Raw genomic sequence first — 22,178 nt, forward strand, 5'->3', positions numbered from 1 at the left:
TTCCCTAAAATGTGTTAACTCCTTTCTCCAGCCACCTATACCTAAGGTTTCTAACTTCTTTTTAGGGTCTCATTTTCTAAACTGAATAGACCTATTGCCACAGTGAAGAAAACACCCTCATACTCCAGTGATTGTACACCCTACTTGTCATTGGCTGTGACTATTGTAGTCCTGAATGTATGGCTATTCTGAGTGCCTAAGAAAAATGTTTATAGCTTAGCAGTTTTATGGAACAATGTAATCAGGAACATGATAACCACACTTTGTATAAAATACATAAGATTGAAAGATAAGATCTGTAACCCTCACACTTCACTACATTTTTCTGTTATAATACACTGTGTCCCTTATCCTTGTACTACCACACCAATTTATGTGGCTGCTGAAAGATCCACAGCTTCACCTGTTTCTTCTTCTTTTGTTCCAGCCCCTTCACCTCCTTTCTCATTCTCTGTCTCTGTTTCAACCTTTTCTCCTGTCTCACCTAGAAAAGTAACCAAAGGAGATATTAAGAGATGCTCACTTAGCAATAAAATAAGTATCCTACAATAAAGCAATAAGTAAAGCAATAAAGTATCCTACAGCCAGTTTCCAATGGGCAGCTCCTGCTCTCTTTTGTCAAATTTGTAACTTTCTCTGGTGGTGTCAAGAAAGGCAATTGCCCTGAATCTCTCAGATCCTCTGAATGGCCGACATCCCTTAACATTTCCTATCTTGACATCCCTTTATATAAAATCAGGCTTCAGAATTACCCAAGAAATGACAGCAGAACATAATATAAATAAAAAGTTCCGTGTAAGGTGATTTGTATTAGAAACCCCAAAAAGTTCTAATCCATGCATTCTACTTCTAAGGATTTATCCTAAGGAAATAATGATGGATTTGCCAAAATAATTATCTATTAAAATATTTATCCAAGCTCAGTTTCAGGAGCAAAAATGTGACAGCAACCTGAGTGTTCAGTTCTTGGTAAATATCCAATAATATGTCTTGACTGAATAAATTGTTTTGTGTCCATATGTGCAGATGAAAATATTGTTGTAAAGGTGGTTTATAGGCATTAAGATGTCCATGGGTTCTTTTTGAATGAACAATGCAAGTTATCTATAGTGTGTTCACATTTTAATTCTGAAGTTTATATATGCATTAAAATTCTAGAAGCATATGTTCAAAAAAAAAAGTTCCATTTATATTTAAATGAAAAGGTGGTCTAGGCATGCCCAGGAACCCATTTTGTTGGGCCATTGAGGTGTTTGAAGAAAACAATCATTAAACATTTAAAGATTGCAAACATTTAAAAGTCTGGACACTGTAGATATAAATCTGTCTCCCTAAGAAGTCAGGGTGGGCAATATTGGCTCACGGATGGAGCTAAGCAGTAGCTACCTCTTTGACAGGATGGTGTGCCTGGTCACTACCGTCCTCAGGGCTCCCCATGCCATAAACATGTGCCTCTCACTTCACTCACTATCCTCGGCCCTAATGACTTGAGTTTGCTAAGGTTAGGGTCTAGCCCAACAAATACATGCTTTTACCTGCCCCTCCCTTATATTCCTGGAACACTTTTGTACACCTTCCTTAAAGCACTTACTTCAATAGACCGTGGTAATGTGTTTAAATTCAGCCTTCTTCCCATTAGACTGTGAGCCCCGGGAGAACAGGGCCTATCTCTTACTCCCACCCTCACCCCCCACATTTGGCATATGATTAGCACTCAAAAACTGCTGTGGTAATAAATGAATTAAGAAACATATGGATGAATGCTTTACTTAATTATACCATAGTGGGAAGCTAAAATTTACCAATATGTAAATCATGCCCCAGAAGAACTGTTATTTTTTTCAATTATAACTCCAATAAAGAGTAGAATAGATGCCATTTTTTTTATGTTGGCAAAGAACATTTTAAAAACACATATGCCAAGACATAATACGTTGTCTCTAGTCTTCTCCTAAAGACAAAAAGATAGTAGGACAGCAGCAGACTGGCAGTGATTTTCTAAGGATAAATGGGCAGAGATGAAAATTGCACTGTTAAGATCCATTAGCTGGATATTCTTTCATTAGAAGGTGAAGTTCCTCTGCTAACCACTTACTCATCTCCACTTTGGATCCTCATACCATACATGGGACCTGATGAAAAGTGAACCTGGAAAAATCCAGAAGTTTTAACACGTTGCCTTCAACATTCAAGTGTATTCAACAAAGATAGATCTAGGTTAAAAATTCTGGACACAGATTATGCTTTAGAAAATTTTTCTGTATCACTTCTTGTCCTTTTGGCTCAGATCAAGTGTAGAGCATTTCTGCTGCAGAGCCAAGAGCCTATTTTCCAGGTATGAAAGCCTTCTAGTTTGGGTCAAATGAAATTCAACCACCTGACATAGAGATCCCTAGGGATGATCACTTATGCAGCACATCTACACAACCAGCATAAATTTTACCTTCGATGTGTTGGTCCTCTTCATTAGTATGAGTTTTCCTGACTGTGTCCATATTTACTCCTGTTTCTAGAATTCCCACTGGATGCTCCATGCTTCCAACTATTATTCCTTCAGGTTGAATCTTCTCCATGTTTCCTGGACCTTCAAGAGTTTTATGGGGCAAATCATTGTTTATAGCTGTTTCCACAAATGGACTTCCTTCCAATATTTCTGGTGTTTCATTCTCTTTGGGAATTGTTTCTAGAAGTTGGGACTGCTCATCTTTTCCCAATGTTTCTTCATGTTGCCGCTCTTCACCTGTTTCTACAAACTGGCTTCCTTCTAATATTTCTGGAGACTCACTCTCTTTGGGACTTGTTTCTAGAGGCTGGGACAGCTCATCTTTTCCCAATGTTTCTTGAAGTTGCCACTCTTCAGCTGCTTCCACAAATTGACTTCCTTCCAATACTTCTGAAGATTCATTCTCCTTGGGAAATGTTTCTGGGCATTGGGTCTGTTTACCCTTTCCCATTGCTTCTTGAAGTTGTGGTTCTTTAGCTGCTACCACAGGAGGGATTTTCTCAGCTGTTCCTGGAGATTTCATCTCTCTGGCAGGTTGTGGATTCTCAGTACCTTCCACTGCTCCAGGAGAATCCTGCTCTCCTGTGATCCTCAAAGGCTGGTACTTGGTGCCTGTTTCTACAGATTCAGTCTCAGCATTTCCTTTTAAAGGCTGAGCCTCTGTCACTGTTCCCATGTCTTTCTTCTTTTTTCCTGTTTCTGGAGTATCATCTGTGCCACGTGGCTGAGGTGGCCCAGACTCCTTGGGTCCTTCTAGAAGTTGAGTATCTTCTGGTAGATCTGCAGCATTGTTTGCCAAGGGCTGTTCACGGAGTGATTTAATACCATTAGCTGTAGACACTGCTGAAATCTTGATCTTCTCAAGTCGGGGAGGACTTTCCTTTTGTACCTTGCCATAAAGAGTAGATTCTTTTCCCATTGTACATGGTTTGAGCTGAGCAAAGCAGGACTCACTTTCTTCTGTAGTTGAGAAAATACATATTTAAAGTTACTTTTTGATCATTCATTTGAAAAAGAAAAAGAAAAAATACAAATTGTTGGTTAGTTTCTATCCTGAGAAAGTATACTGCTATCAAGAAACTGAGGGGGGCACTTGATGCGATGAGCACTGGGTGTTATTCTGTATGTTGGCAAATTGAACACTAATAAAAAATAAATTTATTATTTAAAAAAAGAGAAAGAAATAGATTTAGGGGTGCCTGGGTGGCTCAGTCAGTTAAGTGTCTGACTCTTGGGTTTGGCTCAGGTCATGGTCTCAGGGTTGTAAAAAAATTTTTTTAAAGTAGATTTAACATTCAAGAAAGTCCCGCATACAAATGAGTTAAAAAAAAAAAAAAGCCATACCATGACCCTAACACTCCATAAGTCAAACTTCCTCACTGTCTTCAGCTCAAATACCTTATCTTAAGTGTTAAGGTCCTCCAAAATCACAGTATTTTCTTGTTTACTCCTCAGACACCTTCTCATGGATCCTGCCTCGTTTTCTAAGTAAGCACATTTCACTTATTTTCTCACATTCTTTCCCCTTCTTGCTCTGTTTTTTCCTAAGCCTTGGTAGAAGATTTCATTCAGCATGTGGTTTTGGGCTGCTAGAGGGGGCTTACTTTTTCCTGAAGCAGAATGGCTCTCAGTGAAAGGAAAGGGCCCCCTGACAGAGAAGCTCCACTAGGTAAAGACCAAGACATCTGGGAAGGAAAGTGTCAGGAATTGCTCAGCCTGAGTTTCATCTCATTTGGGGGACAGAAATCAAGAAATAGTCGGGAACCTAATTCTGGCTCTTCCTCCAGCTGTGTGACCTTGAAGACTTAGCTCCTAGTTATCTCATCTGTAAAATGGCAGTGAATCTCTCTCCCCCACCTTTCTCAGAGCTGCACAAGGCATCACATTAAACACTGAATGTAAAAGTGCCCTAGACAGTTTAAGACAAGCAACTTGACAACATGATTCTACTCTTTGACCCAGTAATCTTCCTTGTGGAAATGCATCCTATAAGCACAAATGTCAGGAAAAAGCTTTGGAGAAAAGTATATCATCTTAGTATTCTTTATAATAGCAAAAGCTGGAAAACAACTTAAAATCTAATAATTTGGGGAAAAGATATTCTGCTGGATGGAATATTGTTGTACCATGAAAAAAAGATGATTATGGGGACACCTGTTGGCTCAGCAGTTGAGCACCTGCCTTCGGCCCAGGGCGTGATCCTGGGGTCCAGGAATCGAGTCCCACATCGGACTCCCTGCATGGAGCCTGCTTCTCCCTCTGCCTATGTCTCTGCCTCTCTCTCTCTCTCTCTCTCTGTGTCTTTCATGAATAAATAAATAAAATCTTTTTTTAAAAAGATGATTATGAAGACCATATGCTAATATAAGAATGTAATTATGATATAATAAGTTATAATATCAGCACGCACAATTGGGTTAATCAAATGGAACAATGCATATAAAATGTGCACCTAAGTGCTCAGCAAGTTAGTTATCAATTTTATTACAGTATGATTAAAGCAAAGTTGATTGATCATTGGAAGAAAATGATGAAGGAAGAGAAAGAAAAATCACAGATGGTAAAAATACCGGAGAAAATAAGCTATCATGTTAAAATGGGTCTCCAGGTGATATGCTTCTATCTTTTTTTTTCCTGAATATTTTTTTCCTTTTTTAAAATCTCTTTTCCCTAAGTTACTCCCCACCCCAATTATATATGCATACATACATATCGCTTATTTAAGATGCACAACTAATACTCGGATCTCCTCTCCCATTTACCCCTTCCTGGGGGCAAGTTTCTTAATTCATTTAACTGTTTTGGAGGGATATTTTTCTTCTATATCTCTAAGCAAATTGTTGCTTCATGATCTTTCAGTGTGGGCATTTCAGTTCAATCCCACATGGAAACTAAAGACTTGGGCTCCTTCTTCTCCCACCTCTGTCACCCCTTACCCTCTCCCATCACACAGTCACATGTACTTTCAGTTCAGCAACTGTATATGAGCAATCACTGAAAATAGTAATTGTATTGTAATTTGGGTAAAGTGGTATCCAGGTTCATGTCCATAGAATGAATATGTCTGCTAGGAAGAACCGAGCCAAACAGTAAGCTATTACTTTGTGTAAGTCATTTTTTCGTTTTTCCCTGAGTTAAATTGTCATAGTTCTTCACTTCCTTAGGTTTTGTATTATCGTTGATTCAACTCACTGCCAATTGTCTCTCTTTTTAATATATTTGTTCACATCAAATCATTTACCCCTGCTTCCAGGTTTGGAGCCCTGGATATAGAGTAATTCAAGCCAAGGCTTGGAGAAGCTAAGTTTGGGGAGGATTAGGGGAGATTCAGGGCCCTGGCAGTATATGTTATATGTCAGAACAGGGTGAAGGGCCATCCTTTGCCTCTCCCTCAGACCTCATCATGAATGAAGCTTTCAAATTAATAGCACTTTAGACAATTTAACAAAAGTGATTTCTCAGGCCTATAAAGAAACTCATTATGACAGGACAATTCATTTAGATCACACAAAGGATGTTCTGGCGATGGTTTGCCCTAGGGAATTAAGGAAATATGTTAATATACTAATCATAGATGTCTGCCAAATTATCTTTTCTGGTAAAATAGTTATTACAGTGATTAGTACTGTCAGTTAAATGAGACAAATGACTGTCATCCAGCTGTGCCACCTGTGGGTAAATTCCAAAGGCATCATTCTAGGGCAGAAAGCTGTGGGGGGAAAATGTGACAACACCCAAAACAAAGTCACTCAATTTCATATTTTGAAAAACATATGTTATCAGACTGATTCAAGTTTTTTCTCCAAAACCAAAAGCTTTGTGAAAAGTTATTTACCCATAGATCACTAGTGTCCAAGTGATCTATCAATTTTTGCCACAACTAGAACATTTATGCCCATGATCACAGTTCAATTTTCATTGTTAGGTACTTTTCCTTATCTTAATGACATACTTGAAGTAGGCAAGTGTCCCCAACATATAATATTTTTATAAAACAACCTGAAAATACTCAACCAAACTGGGAAATATAACAGATGAATGTCATGTCTTCTAATATCTAATATTCTAAGGTATCCCAAAGGAGATAAAACATTTTTAAAATGATTGGCAAATCTTAACTATAGAGAATAAACTGATTACTGGAGAGGAGGTGGGCAGGAGGGGGGAGGAGAATGGATCAAACAGGTGATGGGTATTAAGGAGGGCACCTGTGATGAACACTGGGTATTGTACGTAAGTGATGAGTCACTGAATTCTGCACCTTAAACTAATATTTCACTGTATGTTAACTAGCTGGAATTTAAATAAAAACTTAGAGGAAAAAAGTAATAAATAAAATGATCATGAGAGAGAGAGAGAGAGAGAGAGAGAAACTGCTCTAAGTGCAGTGAGAAATTCATTTTGTATTTTTTTTTCAGTCAAAATATTTATTCTTTTCCTTAACTGGGTCAAATGATAATACAAAAAATCATGAGGCTGCCTTAAGTTTCTCATGTGTTATACTTTAAATGTCCCAAACCTTACAGAAAACCACACATGACCTACTTTCCTTCATAATTTGTAATACGGAATCTCAGCTTTCATTGTATATGCTTTGAAGTAACTTCTCTCTGCAACCACTACTAATACAGATTTGCAAAAGACTAGCTCCAGTTGAGAGAGAATTGCAACGGTAATATCAGCCAGGCTCTTGGGTACAAAAACAAACACATGGGAGGATGAGGGAAAAAAGAAAGAATTTATTAAATGCATTCTGCTTGAATTTTGAAATGAGTGTATTTTGGAGGCCATAGTTCTTAATTAACAGCCCAAAAGTTCTTTTTCCTACATGATAGAAGAGGGTAATCTATTCTAAGAGGGAAGACAGATATCATATGGCTTTGAAAACACACCCAAAATGTAGTGGGTCTGAGGCCTGATTCCTGCACTCACTAGCCTGATTACAGCTCTTTGTGCCTCAGTTTCACCACCTGTAAAGCAGTAACTGTATTAGTAGAGTTGTTGTGAGGATTCCATTTGTCCCCTTGCTACTGGAAAGCATAAGCACAGTGACTAGCGCCATTGAGTGACAATCCACATTAGCCATCACTGGTATTATACCTCACTTGATGACGAGAGCAAGGAAGAAAACATTGACAAACAGAAAAGTAAGGTAATTTCATTCATTCTGATACTGGCACCTTTCTCTAAGCTTATTCAGAAACAAAGAGAAGATGGGAATAAATAAATGAAAAGGTTGGAAAACAAATGGTAGTTTCAAACCACCTCTCAGAGAGTACAGCAATGAAGTCTATAGTCACCCCAAACACTTCCTGTCAGGCACCCAATTTCTAGCCTTCAGAGTATTTTTATTCCCAGCTGCCGAGGCATGTACAATTTCTAGATTTGTTTAATCTATCCTCCTCTTCAGCTTGAGCAGTGCATTCCAGACTCTACTGATGTTGGATGTGAATCCTGATTCCACCATTTATTCAACTGTGCCATTTGGATAAGTTCCTAACCCCTCTAGACTTCACCTTTTTTTATCTGTAAAATGGAGATACAGGAATTGCCTTTTAGGCATCTTCAGAGAACTGCTTGAGGTGCTAATGTGTGTGGTTCCCCACCATGGTACGTGACATGAACAGGTACTTGGGAAGCTGGGGGTGGTGCAGGTTTTCTCACTACACGGGATGCCCCACTGAGGAGTGGGGGACAGCTGAACTCCAGCCTTGTGCACCTGCTGTGTGTGTCAGGGGTGGGGAGAGCACCTTTTTACAACCTCACAAAGGTCCTTTGTGGCCTACTGGTGGCCCCATCAATAAATTATAGCTAACTGAGAAAGAATGGACTGCAACACCAACAATCTGGGATAAACAGTTCCCTAAACACTAGAAAGTTGTCAACGTTGACCTACGAAATCATTTTGTTACCATGATAAGTTTTAAAACGTGATAACTGATCAATAATGGGATAATATTCACAATATCGGGCATGACCTGACCAGCATGAAGGAAGTCTACTGACAGCTTTTATATAAATAAATATCTTTCATTCTGTTTGTTGGCTTTGATTTCACTTATTCACTGATTTCAAGTATTCAAGAGCCTACTAGAGGCCACCTCTACACTGAGCAGAGGTCCTAGCAGATGACCAGGAAGATCTGGTCCCAGCTATCCTCAAATTTACTGTCTGCAGGGAGATTCAAATAATAGCTACCCTCCTTAAGTACACCTTGGTGCCTATGCATTACCTCTCACCCAAGAACCTCCACACACTCTTTCGACGTGGTTTTATGACTCCCAGACATGCCTCCTTGAGGCAGAAGGTACTACATCATTTCTCCTAGCACTCTGACTTGAAAATTCAGAGATGAGATCTTTCGTCCACACACAGGAGACATTCTACGCCTAACGTGTATTATTAAGTAATAAAGATTGTGGAGAGATGCATTGTTTCCACATCCAAAGTAGTCTAAAGATGTGTCTGTTTCCTGAACCCTACATTTTATCAAATCATACACTGCTCTGGGCCTAATCCTTTGGTGCTCATTATCTCTCTTGATTCTGTTGAAGGTTGAACCATCACAAATTTGTTGCGACAGCTGAACCAACAGAACCCTTGTTGTAAGCACCGTTGTGATAGGCACACAAAGAAACGAAATACTAGGCAACATTACAGAAGGGATTAGAATTAGAGCTAACATGCCTGAAATTCACATTATGATGGAAGCTTTTCAACTCAGTTCATTACCCTAATCAGAAATGAAAAGTTTCTACCGAGCAAGGAGAAAAACTTGAGGTCAATATTTCCTATCCCAGGGCTGTGACATATCAGACATCCCAAAGACCTCACTGGCCTGTCTACTGGGTTTTCTAGAGAATCAGTGATAAAAGGGCACTCTGGTATTTTTCCCCTGCTGCCACCATTTCTGGGTTCTTTAGCTGTGGAGCTTTGGGAACCGAGATGCAGCAGGAATCAGTCCCAAAGGAAATCTACTCATCTTCTCATTTTCTTACTTTGCTTTCTCCTCAATTTCATCCTATCATTTATCCAAAATTTGTGGAGTTACTAATGGTACTACTCTAGATGTGTTTGCCCTTTTCTCTCACCAAAGTATGTAAAGACACTATCCTCATGTGCCATGGCACAAATGCTAATCCCCAAGGGTGCATTCTGTCATTCGGCAGATGTCAACAGGGCATTCATTTAGAAGAGAGGAGAACTGAGGCAAAATCCCATGTACCTGAAGTATGAAACCACAGGCAAAAATTCCAAAAGAGGGTAAGTAAAAATCAGACAAGCCATCTTTTTATTAGAACTATCTGGGTTGACATATTTAAAATTAGTTTTGACCATCACAAAGTAAATTCGACCAAGTTTGAAGGTAAACCTAACATTGATATTTAACTATAGAGAAACAAGAACATGTAGTTGGAGAGACACTTCCAGAACACTTGATGAGCACACATGGAGATGTAGGACCTGTAGAGGGGAAAGGCTGATTAGAGAAGCTAAGGAGGCAGTGATAACTTACACTGAGAACGTGTACCCTTGATATGATGTAATATAAAGGGCACTTTACCTCTGTGCTCTTCCAATGACCACAGGAGCGTTGTAAGAAAAACATCAGACAAGCCCCAATTATTGAGGGATAGTCTACAAAATACCTGACCAGTACTCAAAACTGTCAACAAGTCTGAGAAACTGTCATAGTCAAGAGGGACCTAAGGAAACACGCTAAATGTATTGACCAAATGTATTGTGCAATCCTGGATGGGACTCTGGAACAGAAATAGGATATTAGAGAAAACCTGAAGAAATCTGAATAAAGCATGGACTTTGGTTAATAATAATGTATCAGGGGGCACCTGGGTGGCTCAAGTCAGTTAAGTGTCTGCCATCTGCTCCGGTCATGATCTCAGGGTTCTGGGATTGAGCCCCGTGTCCTGCTTCCTGCTCCACGGGGAGCCTGCTCTTCCTTCTACCTCTGCCCCTCCTCCCACTCAGCTCTTTCTGGCTCTCAAATAAATAAATAGAATCTTAAAAAAAACAATGCGTGGTATTCGTTCATTAATTGTGACGAGCATGCCTATTTATGTAAGATATTAATAATAAGGAAAAGTGGGTCTATGGGAGCCTCTGTACTATTTTCATACTTTTCTGTAAATCTAAAACTTTTCTAAAATAAAAGTTGTTTTTTTTTTTTTTTTTTTAAAGTATACCAGCAAAAGTACAAGAGCATGTAACTTAGCAAAATAAGATCTGATAACTTTACGGGACGCCTGAGTGGCTTAGTGGTTGAGCACTGCCTTTGGCTCAGGTTGTGATCCCAGGGTCCTGGGATTGAGTCCTGCATTGGGCTCCCCACAGAGAGTCTGCTTTTCCCTCTGCCTATGTCTCTGCCTATCTGTGTCTCTCATGAATAAATAAAATCTTGGGGGAAAAAAACTTTAGAAAAACTGTTTCACAAACTTTGATCATTCACATACCACTTTTATGATTTTTTATTATTTTTGTACCACTTGTGCTATTACTAACTTAATATATATTTTTTAAAGATTCTATTTATTTATTCATGAGAGACACATAGAGAGAGGCAGAGACACAGGCAGAGGGAGAAGCAGGCTCCATGCAGGGAGCCTAACGTGGGACTCGATCCTGGGTCTCCAGGATCATGCCCGGGACTGAAGGCGGCACTAAACTGCTGAGCCACTTGGGCTGCCCATAACTTAATATTTTTAATAGTCCCTTTCCCTTTACAAATTTAGCAAAATAAGAAAAAAAAAAGTCAGAAAAAAAATCACCAAACTAGTTGATCTTGAGGAAGAAAACCAAACAATTTGATCTTGGAAAAGCAATAAAGAAAAATTGAGATTTACTAAAATTGGTATTAATGATAGATAATTTTTATTGAGGACTTACTAGATAATATTCTAGGCAGGGGTCAGCAATTTTTTTGTGTATAGGGACAGAGTGAATGTTCTCAGGTTTGCTGGGCTTAGGGATGCCATTGCAACTACTATATCATCCTGAAGAGAAACCAGTCACGTGATATGTAAATAACTAGGCATACCTGTGTTCCCTTAAAACTTTATTTACACAAACAAATGGTGGGCTGGATCTAGCCAGCAGGCAAGTCAGCTACTTTCTAGGTTCCTTATATGTATTAACTGATTTTATTCCTCAGAACAAGTCTATGAAAAAGGTACTACTGTTAATCCTATTTTACAGATGAGGTCACTGAGGCACAAGGAGACTGAGTGGCTCAAAGTCACACCACTAATAAGTGATCATGAAACAGGATTTGAAGCCAGACCCACATTCTTAATCAGCACTCTGTACTGTCTCCCAGGATGTTGAAATACATACACACATACACACAGTCTCATTCAAAGAATATGGGTAATCAGAGCCTCTCATAACCATCTAGTCTATAGAGGCTACTGCTCCAGGGCAAACAAAGCAAAAGGAAATTAGCTAAAAGAAACTATGTGGTTCCTCTCAGTCTTAGGAAAAATGGAAAAGGTAAGAATACGCCCTCCCAAAGAATCAACTAAAGAAAAAAAGAGTTCCTTATCATTATTAATGACAGCAAGGAGAATAATTTGGGGAGGACATTTCAACAGAGGTCCTTGCTCGGGTGGCTAAAGGCAGATGTCCTCTCCAGTAAGAAAAACCACAGCCAGTAAAAATGACAGAGCAGTTGGAATGCACATCCCAGTACTTCTCGATCTTTTTAATGTGGTGGCTCACATAGAATAGGATGTTTGTGCAGCACACTGCACACTGTTTGGCAGGAGGAAGCTGCCCCTGAGGGCTCACACTGTCCAGATCCTGCCCAGCTGCCCCAAAGGCTGGGAGAAATGCTGGCACGTTGCAATCTCATTCTCACAGGCTGGGATGCTCTCATACATACAACACAGGGACAGATATATTTCTGTCACCATAAATAGACTAGAGGAGCATTAGCTGGGTAAGGCTGAGAGATAAGAACAGATCAATCAGGGCAGTCTGCAAAGTGTGGAATGTTTTCATCCTGCAGGGACCCTTTAGGAGGACCTTTTAAAAGCAAGCCTCTGGGACGCCTGGCTGGCTTAGCGGTTGAATGTCTGCCTTTGGCTCAGGTCCTGATCCTGGGGTCCTGGGATCGAGTCCCGCATCAGGCTCCACAGGGAACCTGCTTCTCCCTCTGCCTGTGTCTCTGCCTCTGTGTGTGTCTCTCATGAATAAAAAAAAAAACAAAAAAAAAAAAAAAAAAAAAAACAAAAGCAATCCTCTGAGGAAAGCAGAAAGTCCTTTTCACTAAATGTAAGGACAAATGTATAACAGGCTTGAGGATGTATTGTCTCCAAGTAGGAAAATGCTGGTAAGAGGGACAATTAATTGATAGACCAATAAAGTAAAACAAAAAACCTTGATTTCATGGTACATCCAAAGAAGATCCTGAGGACCTTTCTTTTAATGGAGAGGAGGTAGGTCAATCACTGAGAGGGAAGGGCCTGGGAAGCGGTGGAGGGGGTAGGTATTGGGGGAGAGGCATCTGGAACAGCTGCAGAGAAGCCAGGCTCAGATCAGAGAGAAGGCCTGTTTAGCAGCCTCTTGAACATGAGTCATTTCAATCTTTGTCTTATGAAGTCAAGTTCATTTTATATGTATTTAAATGATATTTATTAGAGCTATTTTGATGCCCCTTTTCAACTATACATTATTTGTAAATGAAATGTGACTTTGGGTGACCCTAAAGTAGATACATAGGGAAGGATGTCATTTTGCTGTCTATGAATGCTTCTCTTTTTTTTTTTTTTTTTAAAGATTTTATTTACGAGAGACACACAGAGAGAGGCAGAGACACAGGCAGAGGGAGAAGCAGGCTCCCAGCGGGAAGCCTGATGTGGAACTCAATCCCAAGACCCCAGGATCACGACCTGAGTCAAAGGCAGATGCTCAACCACTGAGCCACCCCAGGTACCTCTATGGATGCTTCTTGATCTTTTTGCATCTTGACTTTCCTATTTAATGTACATTTGGACATTTCCTTTATCTAAACTAGCCTAATATGATGTGCTCATCTCAAAGCAAGTGTTCAGAGCCATCAATGCTTGCTTATTTATTTATTTATTTATTTATTTATTAATGCTTGCTTTAGAAGGCTCTCGTGGGGATTAAATGAGATCACAATCTAAAATACTTGGAACCAAGTGCGAGCTCCTACCTTATCTCCCGACTTCTTCTCCAAGCCCTTGTTTTGATGTGGCTGCACTAATCTTGAAAATCCTTCAATTTTATTTAAAAAAAAACTTACTGTATTGCTGATGAGTGAGTAAATTGGCACAAGTCTTATGGAAGGCATGTAGGCAATTATCCATCAAAATCACAAATGCACATGATACTCTTTGACTCAGTCATGCCACTTCTGGGAAATTGTTCTATGGTTACACTTGCACACATTCAAAATGATGTATATGTAAAGGAATTCACTGCAGTTTTGTTTGCAACAGGAAAAGACTGGAAACAAACCAAATGTCCATCAATAGGAAACTGGTTAAACAAATCACATAATGGATTATTAAGCAGAGGTAAAAAACGAGAAGGACATTTTCTTTATATCAATACAGAAAAGATCTCCATCCTGTTAAGTGAAAAATAGTCGGTATAATACGTTTTAAAATGAAGATGGGAGAGGGAAACAATATCTGCAACGTATAAACAAATTTTGGAAGAATATACAAAGAAACCTCCACCTAATAAAAATATTTACTCATGGGTATGATTGGAACTAAGCAGATGATGGGAGTAGGGCAGGAGGTATACTTTTCACGGCATGCGTTTTTCAAATGTTTTCAAATTTTTGAACCACGTATGAGGTTTTATGTTCCATTTTAATTAACTGTATGTAATAACCACACTACAAAGACTTGCCAAGCATTCTCTGTGTGCCAGGCTCTAGAGGGGACACAAGACATACAAGACTTAGTCTAGACTTTCAATATTTTAAAGGAAGAAATCACATTTATATATATAATATCTGCATGCAAGAAAAGCCTATTAAATGAGTTTTAATGCTGATGATGTTTATTCTTCAATTACAAAGGAAAAAATGTCTATTTAGGACTGAAATGCCACTGTGGGGATCCCTGGGTGGCGCAGTGGTTTGGCGCCTGCCTTTGGCCCAGGGCGCGATCCTGGAGACCCGAGATCGAATCCCACATCGGGCTCCCGGTGCATGGAGCCTGCTTCTCCCTCTGCCTGTGTCTCTGCCTCTCTCTCTCTCTCTGTGACTATCAAAAATAAATAAAGAAAAAAATATTTGAAATGCCACTGTGTGAAAATATTGGTTGAAGGCTGGAGGTATTTCCACAGTACAAAGAACAATCCACAAAACAGCATGAAATGCAAACCTATTGCCTAGGTAACATGGAATCCAAGCAGCCAGTGAGAGTTCACGGTAGAATAAATGATTATAGCTACCAGCGGAAATGTACATATTAACTTAGCAATGGATTTTCAATAATTACCGTCTATTTTCTTCGTCCATGTTGGTGCTTAAACTATAAGATCTCAGAAGAAGACTGCCAGAAACAGATGGCATTTATATTAGGCAAGAGTAGGGTAATAGTCATACATGTACATAAAAGGCTGGCAGCACACGGAGGAAGGTTTGAGTACACAGACATAGAGATCTGTGGGTCCATTAAAGTTTGTAAAATCAACAAAACCTTTGTGAGATTCTTTTTTTAACAATAAATTTATTTTTTATTGGTGTTCAATTTGCCAACATACAGAATAACACCCAGTGCTCATCCCGTCAAGTGCCCCCCTCAGTGCCCGTCACCCACTCACCCCCACCCCCTTCCCTCCTCCCCTTCCACCACCCCTAGTTCGTTTCCCAGTTAGGAGTCTTCATGTTCTGTCTCCCTTTCTGATATTTCCTACCCATTTCTTCTCCCTTCCCTTCTATTCCCTTTCACTATTATTTATATTCCCCAAATGAATGAGACCATATAATGTTTCAGTGAGATTCTATTAGATCCTCAGGGTGCTGAAAAGAACAGAAATTTTGAACAGAATATTATCCTAGTATTTAGAACTTGATTCCACAAACAGGAAAGTCACTCAATCTTTCTAATTGTCCTTTTGGAAGGAAAAGCCTCTTTCTTCACACATTTTAGGGCACTTGATAAAACTCTTCTGTGTGACTACCATGTACCAGGCCCCATTCTACACTTTGATAGCACTGGATAGTTATTTGACTATCTACCTGTGTCCTGGTCCTCCCCATACCTCTTTCCCTAGTCAGTCATCTTCAGAGATGAGGGAAAGAAACTCAGCATCTGATGGGTTAGAGCAAACATAGCAGGTGATCAGTAGAATGGATTTTCCTATTCAGCCTATAGCTACCTAACCAAATAGCTGCCATCTGATTTAAATTTAAGCTCCAAAAATAAGTACCTTCATATTTTAATGCTACAGGATTTTAGGGCTGTAAGACATCTCAGAAGTAATCTAGCCCAACCCATTATTTAATGATTATTTTGCTTGTAAGCTAATGTTGTACCATACATAACAGTTTTTAAGCCAATTACAGAAAATTCAAGTAGACAGAACTGTCAACACAAATCCAGTCTACTAGCGAGTCATGTATTTTAACATCAACCCATGGGGTTTTAAGGTTGATATTGTGAGTTTAAAGAATCTCTGGTATGATATGAAGATTATCTGGAACCTCTATGGGAGGGCACCGGAAATTTCTCCTCATCTATGTACTCTGCTTAATATATCTCTAAGGTGGGACTCCTGGGTGGCTCAGCAGTTGAGCGTTTGCTTTAGGCTCAGGGTGTGATCCTGAATCAAGTCCCTCATCAGGCTCCCTGTGTGGACCTTGCTTCTCCCTCTGCCTATGTTTCTGCCTCTCTCTGTGTCTCTCATGAATAAATAAATAAAATCTTTAAAAAATCTCTAAGGTTAAATAAATGTCTTTCAAATATTCTTAGCTTATGTTTGGAAATAAATATAAAGTTCATATTTTCCTGACTCATTTCAGGATAAATATTTATTAAATATGTATATTATATATTAATATACAATGAATTTATATACTGCATATATCACACCAGCATTGTATTTATTACAATATATATCTTATTAAAAAAAAACAATATATATCTTATTTAGGGATTATGATAAAACTATTATAATTATGTTATTAAATTTATTAAATTATAATACTATATTATACTTTATTAGATTTCTTTTGTTGTTTGCATAATAGATGACCACACCTCGAAGGGAGATTCAGAATGCTTTGAGGCAGAAACAGATTTTTTTTTTAAAGATTTTATTTATTCATGAGAGAGAGACAGAGACAGAGAGGCAGAGACACAGGCAGAGAGAGAAGCAGGCTCCACGCAGGGAGCCCAACGTGGGACTCGATCCTGGGACTCCAGGGTCATGCCCTGGGCCAAAGGCAGGAGCTAAACTGTTGAGCCAACCAGGGATCCCCGCAAAAACAGATTTAAATCTAGTTATTACATGGTGGTTTAAAGAGAAATAGGTCAAGCTCTGGAATCAGAGTACCTGAATTCAAAGCCCAGCTCTGACTCTAATGAGTAAATAATTTGCTCAGTGTCACAGGGCTCCTTATCTGTGAAATGGAGATAATCATGATATTTAGTCATGGTATTGTCATAAAGACTAAATGAAGTAATTCATTCAACAACAGTGTGCTGATTATTGCAAAGCACCAGGGGTACAGTGAGTAAACATATGTACAAGACATTTAATAAACTTGGATTTTTAATCTAAAAGCTCATACACACAGACTTGGCATTGTATATAGGATTTAAAGAAGTTGTGAGCTGCAGAAACAGGAATGAATTATGTATTGAGCCTCCAAGATCATGGAGTTGAAATGCTGATGAACATACAGTAGTATCCAGTTACAAGAAAGTATTGTGTGATTGGGGATCAAAAGCAAAATACACCTGTTGACTGATTCAATATGTGCATTGAGCAATTTATGCAGTGTATTAATTTTCTACACAGTCAACCTTTTCAGGCATTTTAATATTTCTTTCAGAACAAAACCTGTGAAAACGTAGAACAGTGATGAAAGCATAAATGAAAAATGAAAGGATGTGACTAATGGTGATGGTTATTAATCTTGGTGATAAGATTTAAAAAAAAATTTTTTTTTTAATGATAGTCACAGAGAGAGAGAGAGAGAGGCAGAGACACAGGCAGAGGGAGAAGCAGGCTCCATGCACCGGGAGCCCGATGTGGGACTCGATCCCGGGTCTCCAGGATCGCGCCCTGGGCCAAAGGCAGGCGCCAAACCCCTGCGCCACCCAGGGATCCCGATAAGATTTTTTTAAACATCGTTATTCATAATTTTTTTATTTGGACTGGCCTCTGCTTAAAAAAATATCCACCTATTGGATACTTTTGTCCTTCCCTAAGACTAACATTCCCCAGAGTCATGTTTTTATTAGTTAAAAACACCTATGAGGGGTGTCTGCCTCTTGATTTTGGCTCAGGTCATGATCTCAGGGTCCTAGGATGGAGCCCTGCATCAGACTCCGCACTCAGCATGGAGTTGGCTTGTCCCTCTCCCTCAGCTCTTTAACTGGGCTCATGTGCTCTCTTTCTCTCAAATAAATAAAATCTTTAAAAAATTTAAAAATCTATAGTGACGATTTAGTGCTCTGCTTTCCAAAAATATTTATTTATTTATTTTGAGAAAGAGAGCATGAGGGAGCAGCGGGAGGGATAAAGAGAGGGAGAGAATCCTGAAGCGGACTCCCCGCAGAGTGCAGGGGGGGGGGCGCCCCAGAAGTGATCCCAGGACCCTGAGATCATGACCTGAGAAGAAACTGAGAGCCTGTGGCTCAACTGAATGAGCTACCCAAGTGCCCCCCATTTATTATTTGAGAGAGAGAGAGAGAGAGAGAGCATACGTTTGAGTGGGGAGAGGGGAAGAGGGTGAGACTCTCCAAGCAGACTCCCTGCTGGGCATGGAGCCTGAAGTGAGGCTCAAGTGTCACAACCCATGAGATCATCACGGGTTCAATATGAAACGGGTTCATATTGAGTTCACAGGTTCATGGGTTCACAGCCTGAGCTTAACCAAGTGAACCAGACAGGTGCCCCTCATGCCCTGCTTTTTTTTTTTTTTTAATGATTTTATTTATTTATTCATGAGAGACACAGAGAGAGAGGCAGAGACAGAGGGAGAAGCAGGCTCCATGCAGGTCTCAATCCCAGGTCTCCAGGATCACACCCGGGGCAGAAGGCAGGCACTAAACCACTGAGCCAGCGAGGCTGCCCCATGCTGTGCTTTTACATCGGTATGCTATTCCTAGGATATCTGGGGCCATGACAGGGGATAAGAGAAAGCAAAATATGGTGTATCTTTCTGAAGCATCAATTTTCCTCAGCTTTTCATATTGAAACCAACAAGGATTTATCATGGAACAAAATGCAAAATCTACCTGATTTCATAAAATAAAATGAAATATCAAAGAAACTGCTCCTTGTACTGGCTTCTTTAAAATTTTTTAAAAATTTATTTTTATTTTTTGCACTGGCCTCTTGAGAGCATGTTTAGGATACAGAGGCTTTCGTTTCTTTAGGAGAAAGGTGAGCAAGTATTGTACATTAGGAATGGATTTTTTTTTTATCATTTTACATTGTCAGAGACAGACGGTTTGGAATCACTTTTATATAATGGCTTTAATTACTTTGCCTATTTTCAAACATTTTTTTAAAGATTTTATTTTTTCATGAGAGACACAGAGAGAGATGCAGAGACATAGGCAGAGGGAGAAGCAGGCTGCCTGGGGGAAGCCTGATGGGGAACTCAATCCCAGGATCCTGGGATCACATCCTGAGCGCAAGGCAGATGCTCAACCACTGAGTCACCCAGGTGCCCCTATTTCCAAACTTTTTATTGCTTTCTGTTATCTACTGAAATTAGAAATAAATTTATCATACACCATGAAAATGACTGCAACAGAACATACTTCTGACTAGGACACAGTGTCTGAACTCTGAAACAACATTCAGAAAACCTTGTGCTCTCTATTACAAAATCAGAAAGGAGGACGTTACTGTGTTATTGGAAGAACACAAGATGCTAAAAGAAGACCTGTGAAAAGGAATTAACTGAAATATAAAATTTCCCCTAGAGTTAGCCTTGACTACGATCGCAAACTAACTTGAAGGCATTTGCTTAACCTTTGAAACTTCATCTAAAATGTTAGCCATTTAAAATTTAAGAGGTACACATAAAACCCGGTCATTCTCTAGTTGATTAATCTGTTCTTACTCTTTTCACAGCACTTATCACTGTCAGAAACTTATCTTAATCATTTAATTTGTTTATTGGCTGTCTCTTGGGCCCCTGGTCCCCAAAAGCAGGGTCACTTGCACCTCCATCATCTAGCCAGGCTCCTGGCTACCATATAATAAACCTTCCAAATATACTTCTTGAATTTCAGTGATGACCACTTTTTATCGAATGGATATTTGCCAAGAAATACTGCAGCCAAGGACAGGGGAAAGTGCGTCTGACCTCTTCCAAAGAGCGGGACCCTCCTTGACGGAGGGAATGTCCACCTGCACTCTCCGGAGCCTTTACCAGTTACCAGTGAATTTGCAGCTTTATGTAATCTGCAAGTTCGTACTTTCGGGAGATGAAAGGATCACCTCTGGTAAGGGCCACCCTCGGCCAACCGCGGGAGGGATTTAACGCCACCTCCCGGGTAGCTCGGCAGGCGGCGCGCTCCGCCCCGGGTTCGCGGCAGAGTCGCGCGGCGCTCAGGGGCGCTCCCGCCTCGGCGAGCAGCCCGGCCCCTCCGAGCGGGGCGCGCCCGGGCCGCGCCCTTCGAGCCCCGGGGAGCCAGCCGCCCCGATCCCAGGCCCCGCTCCCGAGGCCCGGGGGTGGGGCCGGGCACCCCGCTCACCGCTGCGGAGCCTGCTGCTGTCGCCGGCCTCGAGCGCGCTGCTGGAGCAGCCCATCGCGGGCAGAACGGCGGGCAGACCCGCGGCCCCGAGGACGAGCGCAGCCGCCCGTCCCAGCCCCGCGCGGGCGTCGCCGGCTGCTCGGATCCCGCGCAAACCGCCCCGGCGGCGCCGAGGCTCCCGGGCTCGGCCGCGCTCCGGCGGGTGCAGGGCACAGGCGCACAGCGGGGCGAGGGTGGAGGCGCGGCCGGGCGAGGAGCGGTCGCCGCGCAGATGGAGGGGCCCGGGGCTCAGGGAGGCGACCGCGCGGAGCAGGGGACGGCCAGGGAGCCGGGTGGGCGGACGTGGGTGCGGGTGTGCGGTGCAGCGGGAGAGGCGCGGAGGCGCGGGAAGCAGGGGCGGGGGTGCCGTCGCGGAGCGGGAGGAGGGACGGGGGCAGCGGCCGTTGGTCCGGGGACAGCCCGGGGGGCGGGCTGCTGCTTGCACCGCGCCAGTGCTGTCGCCGCGGGGCGCTTCGCTGCCCACGTGCCCTTCAGTCCACCTGGTATTCTGTTTTGCTCAGTTGTCCAGCCCGGGGCCACACCTGACGCTTAGTTGTTGGGCTTCTCTTTGCTTTGCTTTAATCTGACGTCGTTCCCTCAGTCTTTGTCTTTCATGACTTTGACATTTTTTAAGAGAATGGGCCGTTTACTTTGTAGACTGTTTCTCAGTTTGGCTTGCCCAGTGTTTCCTTATGACTGTTTTCAGGCAGTGCAGTTTGGGCTGGAGTACAAGAGGTGTTGTCTGAGAATTCCTGCAGTTCACGATGTCGGTTTGCTCTCTGACTGGTGATGTTAATTTTGATCAGTTAAGGTAGGGTCTGCCAGGTTTGCCACCAAAAAGTTACTCTTTTACTCCTTGTACTTTATGGAGTAAATTTATATGTGATTTATATCTCATCAGACTTTTTCTGCTATTGTTAGCATACATTGATATTCTTGCTGGGATCACTTATTACTATGACAGTTATCAAAGGGTGGTTTTCTAATCAGATTATTCCTTCCACATTTATCAGTTGGCATTCTATAGTAAGGGAGCACTTTCTCTTCTCCATTTATTATTCATTTATTTATAGCAGTAAATACTCATGAATTCTTACATTATTCAATGGGTCATGTCACCATTTGTATTAGTTTTTTAGAGCTGCCATAACAAAGTACCGCAGATTGGTTGACAACAAAAACCACAGATTGGTTAAACAACAAAAACGTATTTCCTCATAGTTCTGAGACTAGAAGTCAGAGAACATGGTGTCAGTAGGGGTGGTTTCCCCTGAAGGCCTTTCCTTGGTTGGGATGGCAGTATTCATGATGTATCTTCACATGGTTTGCCCACCGTGTCTATGTCCTAATGTCCTCTTCTTACAAAGAAACTAGTCATATTGGATTAGGGCCCACCCATATGACCTCATTTTCCCTTAATTACCTCTTTAAAGGCCCTGCCTCCAAAATAGCCATATTGCAAACTGTAACATATGAATGAAGGGGGGCACAATTCAGATCATAACAGCACATTATTGAACTGAATGCTAAAATTGCCTAAAATTTGGCATATTTCCCTATATGGGTCATGGAGATACATAGCTATGTGTTTAGAGGTCTCCCTCCCTCCCTTCCTTCTCTACTTCCCCTCTTGCCTTAGGAAGGGAAGATTGATGGATTGATTGATGCCTTCTCTTCTTTTTCCCTCTTCCTCT

The 22,178-nt window shown here is 41.0% G+C and overlaps 1 protein-coding gene across 1 annotated transcript; it reads right to left on the reverse strand.

Annotated features, from left to right (window-relative positions):
- Positions 1 to 288: 288 nt before the first annotated feature.
- Positions 289 to 21,205, reverse strand: ERICH5 (glutamate rich 5). Its single transcript, XM_041769212.1, has 3 exons — positions 20,446 to 21,205; positions 2,444 to 3,463; positions 289 to 484 (listed from the first exon to the last, which is right to left on the reverse strand). The coding sequence occupies exons 1-3, from the start codon at positions 20,498 to 20,500 to the stop codon at positions 372 to 374; spliced, it is 1,188 nt and encodes a 395-aa protein (XP_041625146.1). The 5' UTR covers positions 20,501 to 21,205; the 3' UTR covers positions 289 to 371.
- Between the last annotated feature and the right edge of the window lie 973 nt (positions 21,206 to 22,178).

The sequence above is a fragment of the Vulpes lagopus genome, chromosome 9 (genome assembly GCF_018345385.1).
Source record: "Vulpes lagopus strain Blue_001 chromosome 9, ASM1834538v1, whole genome shotgun sequence".
Classification (NCBI taxonomy): Eukaryota; Metazoa; Chordata; class Mammalia; order Carnivora; family Canidae; genus Vulpes; species Vulpes lagopus.

Coding starts and splice junctions, on each gene's coding strand:
- ERICH5 (XM_041769212.1), bottom strand. CDS start 20,500: ATGGGCTGCTCCAGCAGCGCGCTCGAGGCCGGCGACAGCAGCAGGCTC. Junction 3,464..20,445: donor CAGCAGCAGGCTCCGCAGCG/GTGAGCGGGGTG, acceptor TCTCAACTACAG/AAGAAAGTGAGTCCTGCTTT. Junction 485..2,443: donor AGAGGACCAACACATCGAAG/GTAAAATTTATG, acceptor TTACTTTTCTAG/GTGAGACAGGAGAAAAGGTT.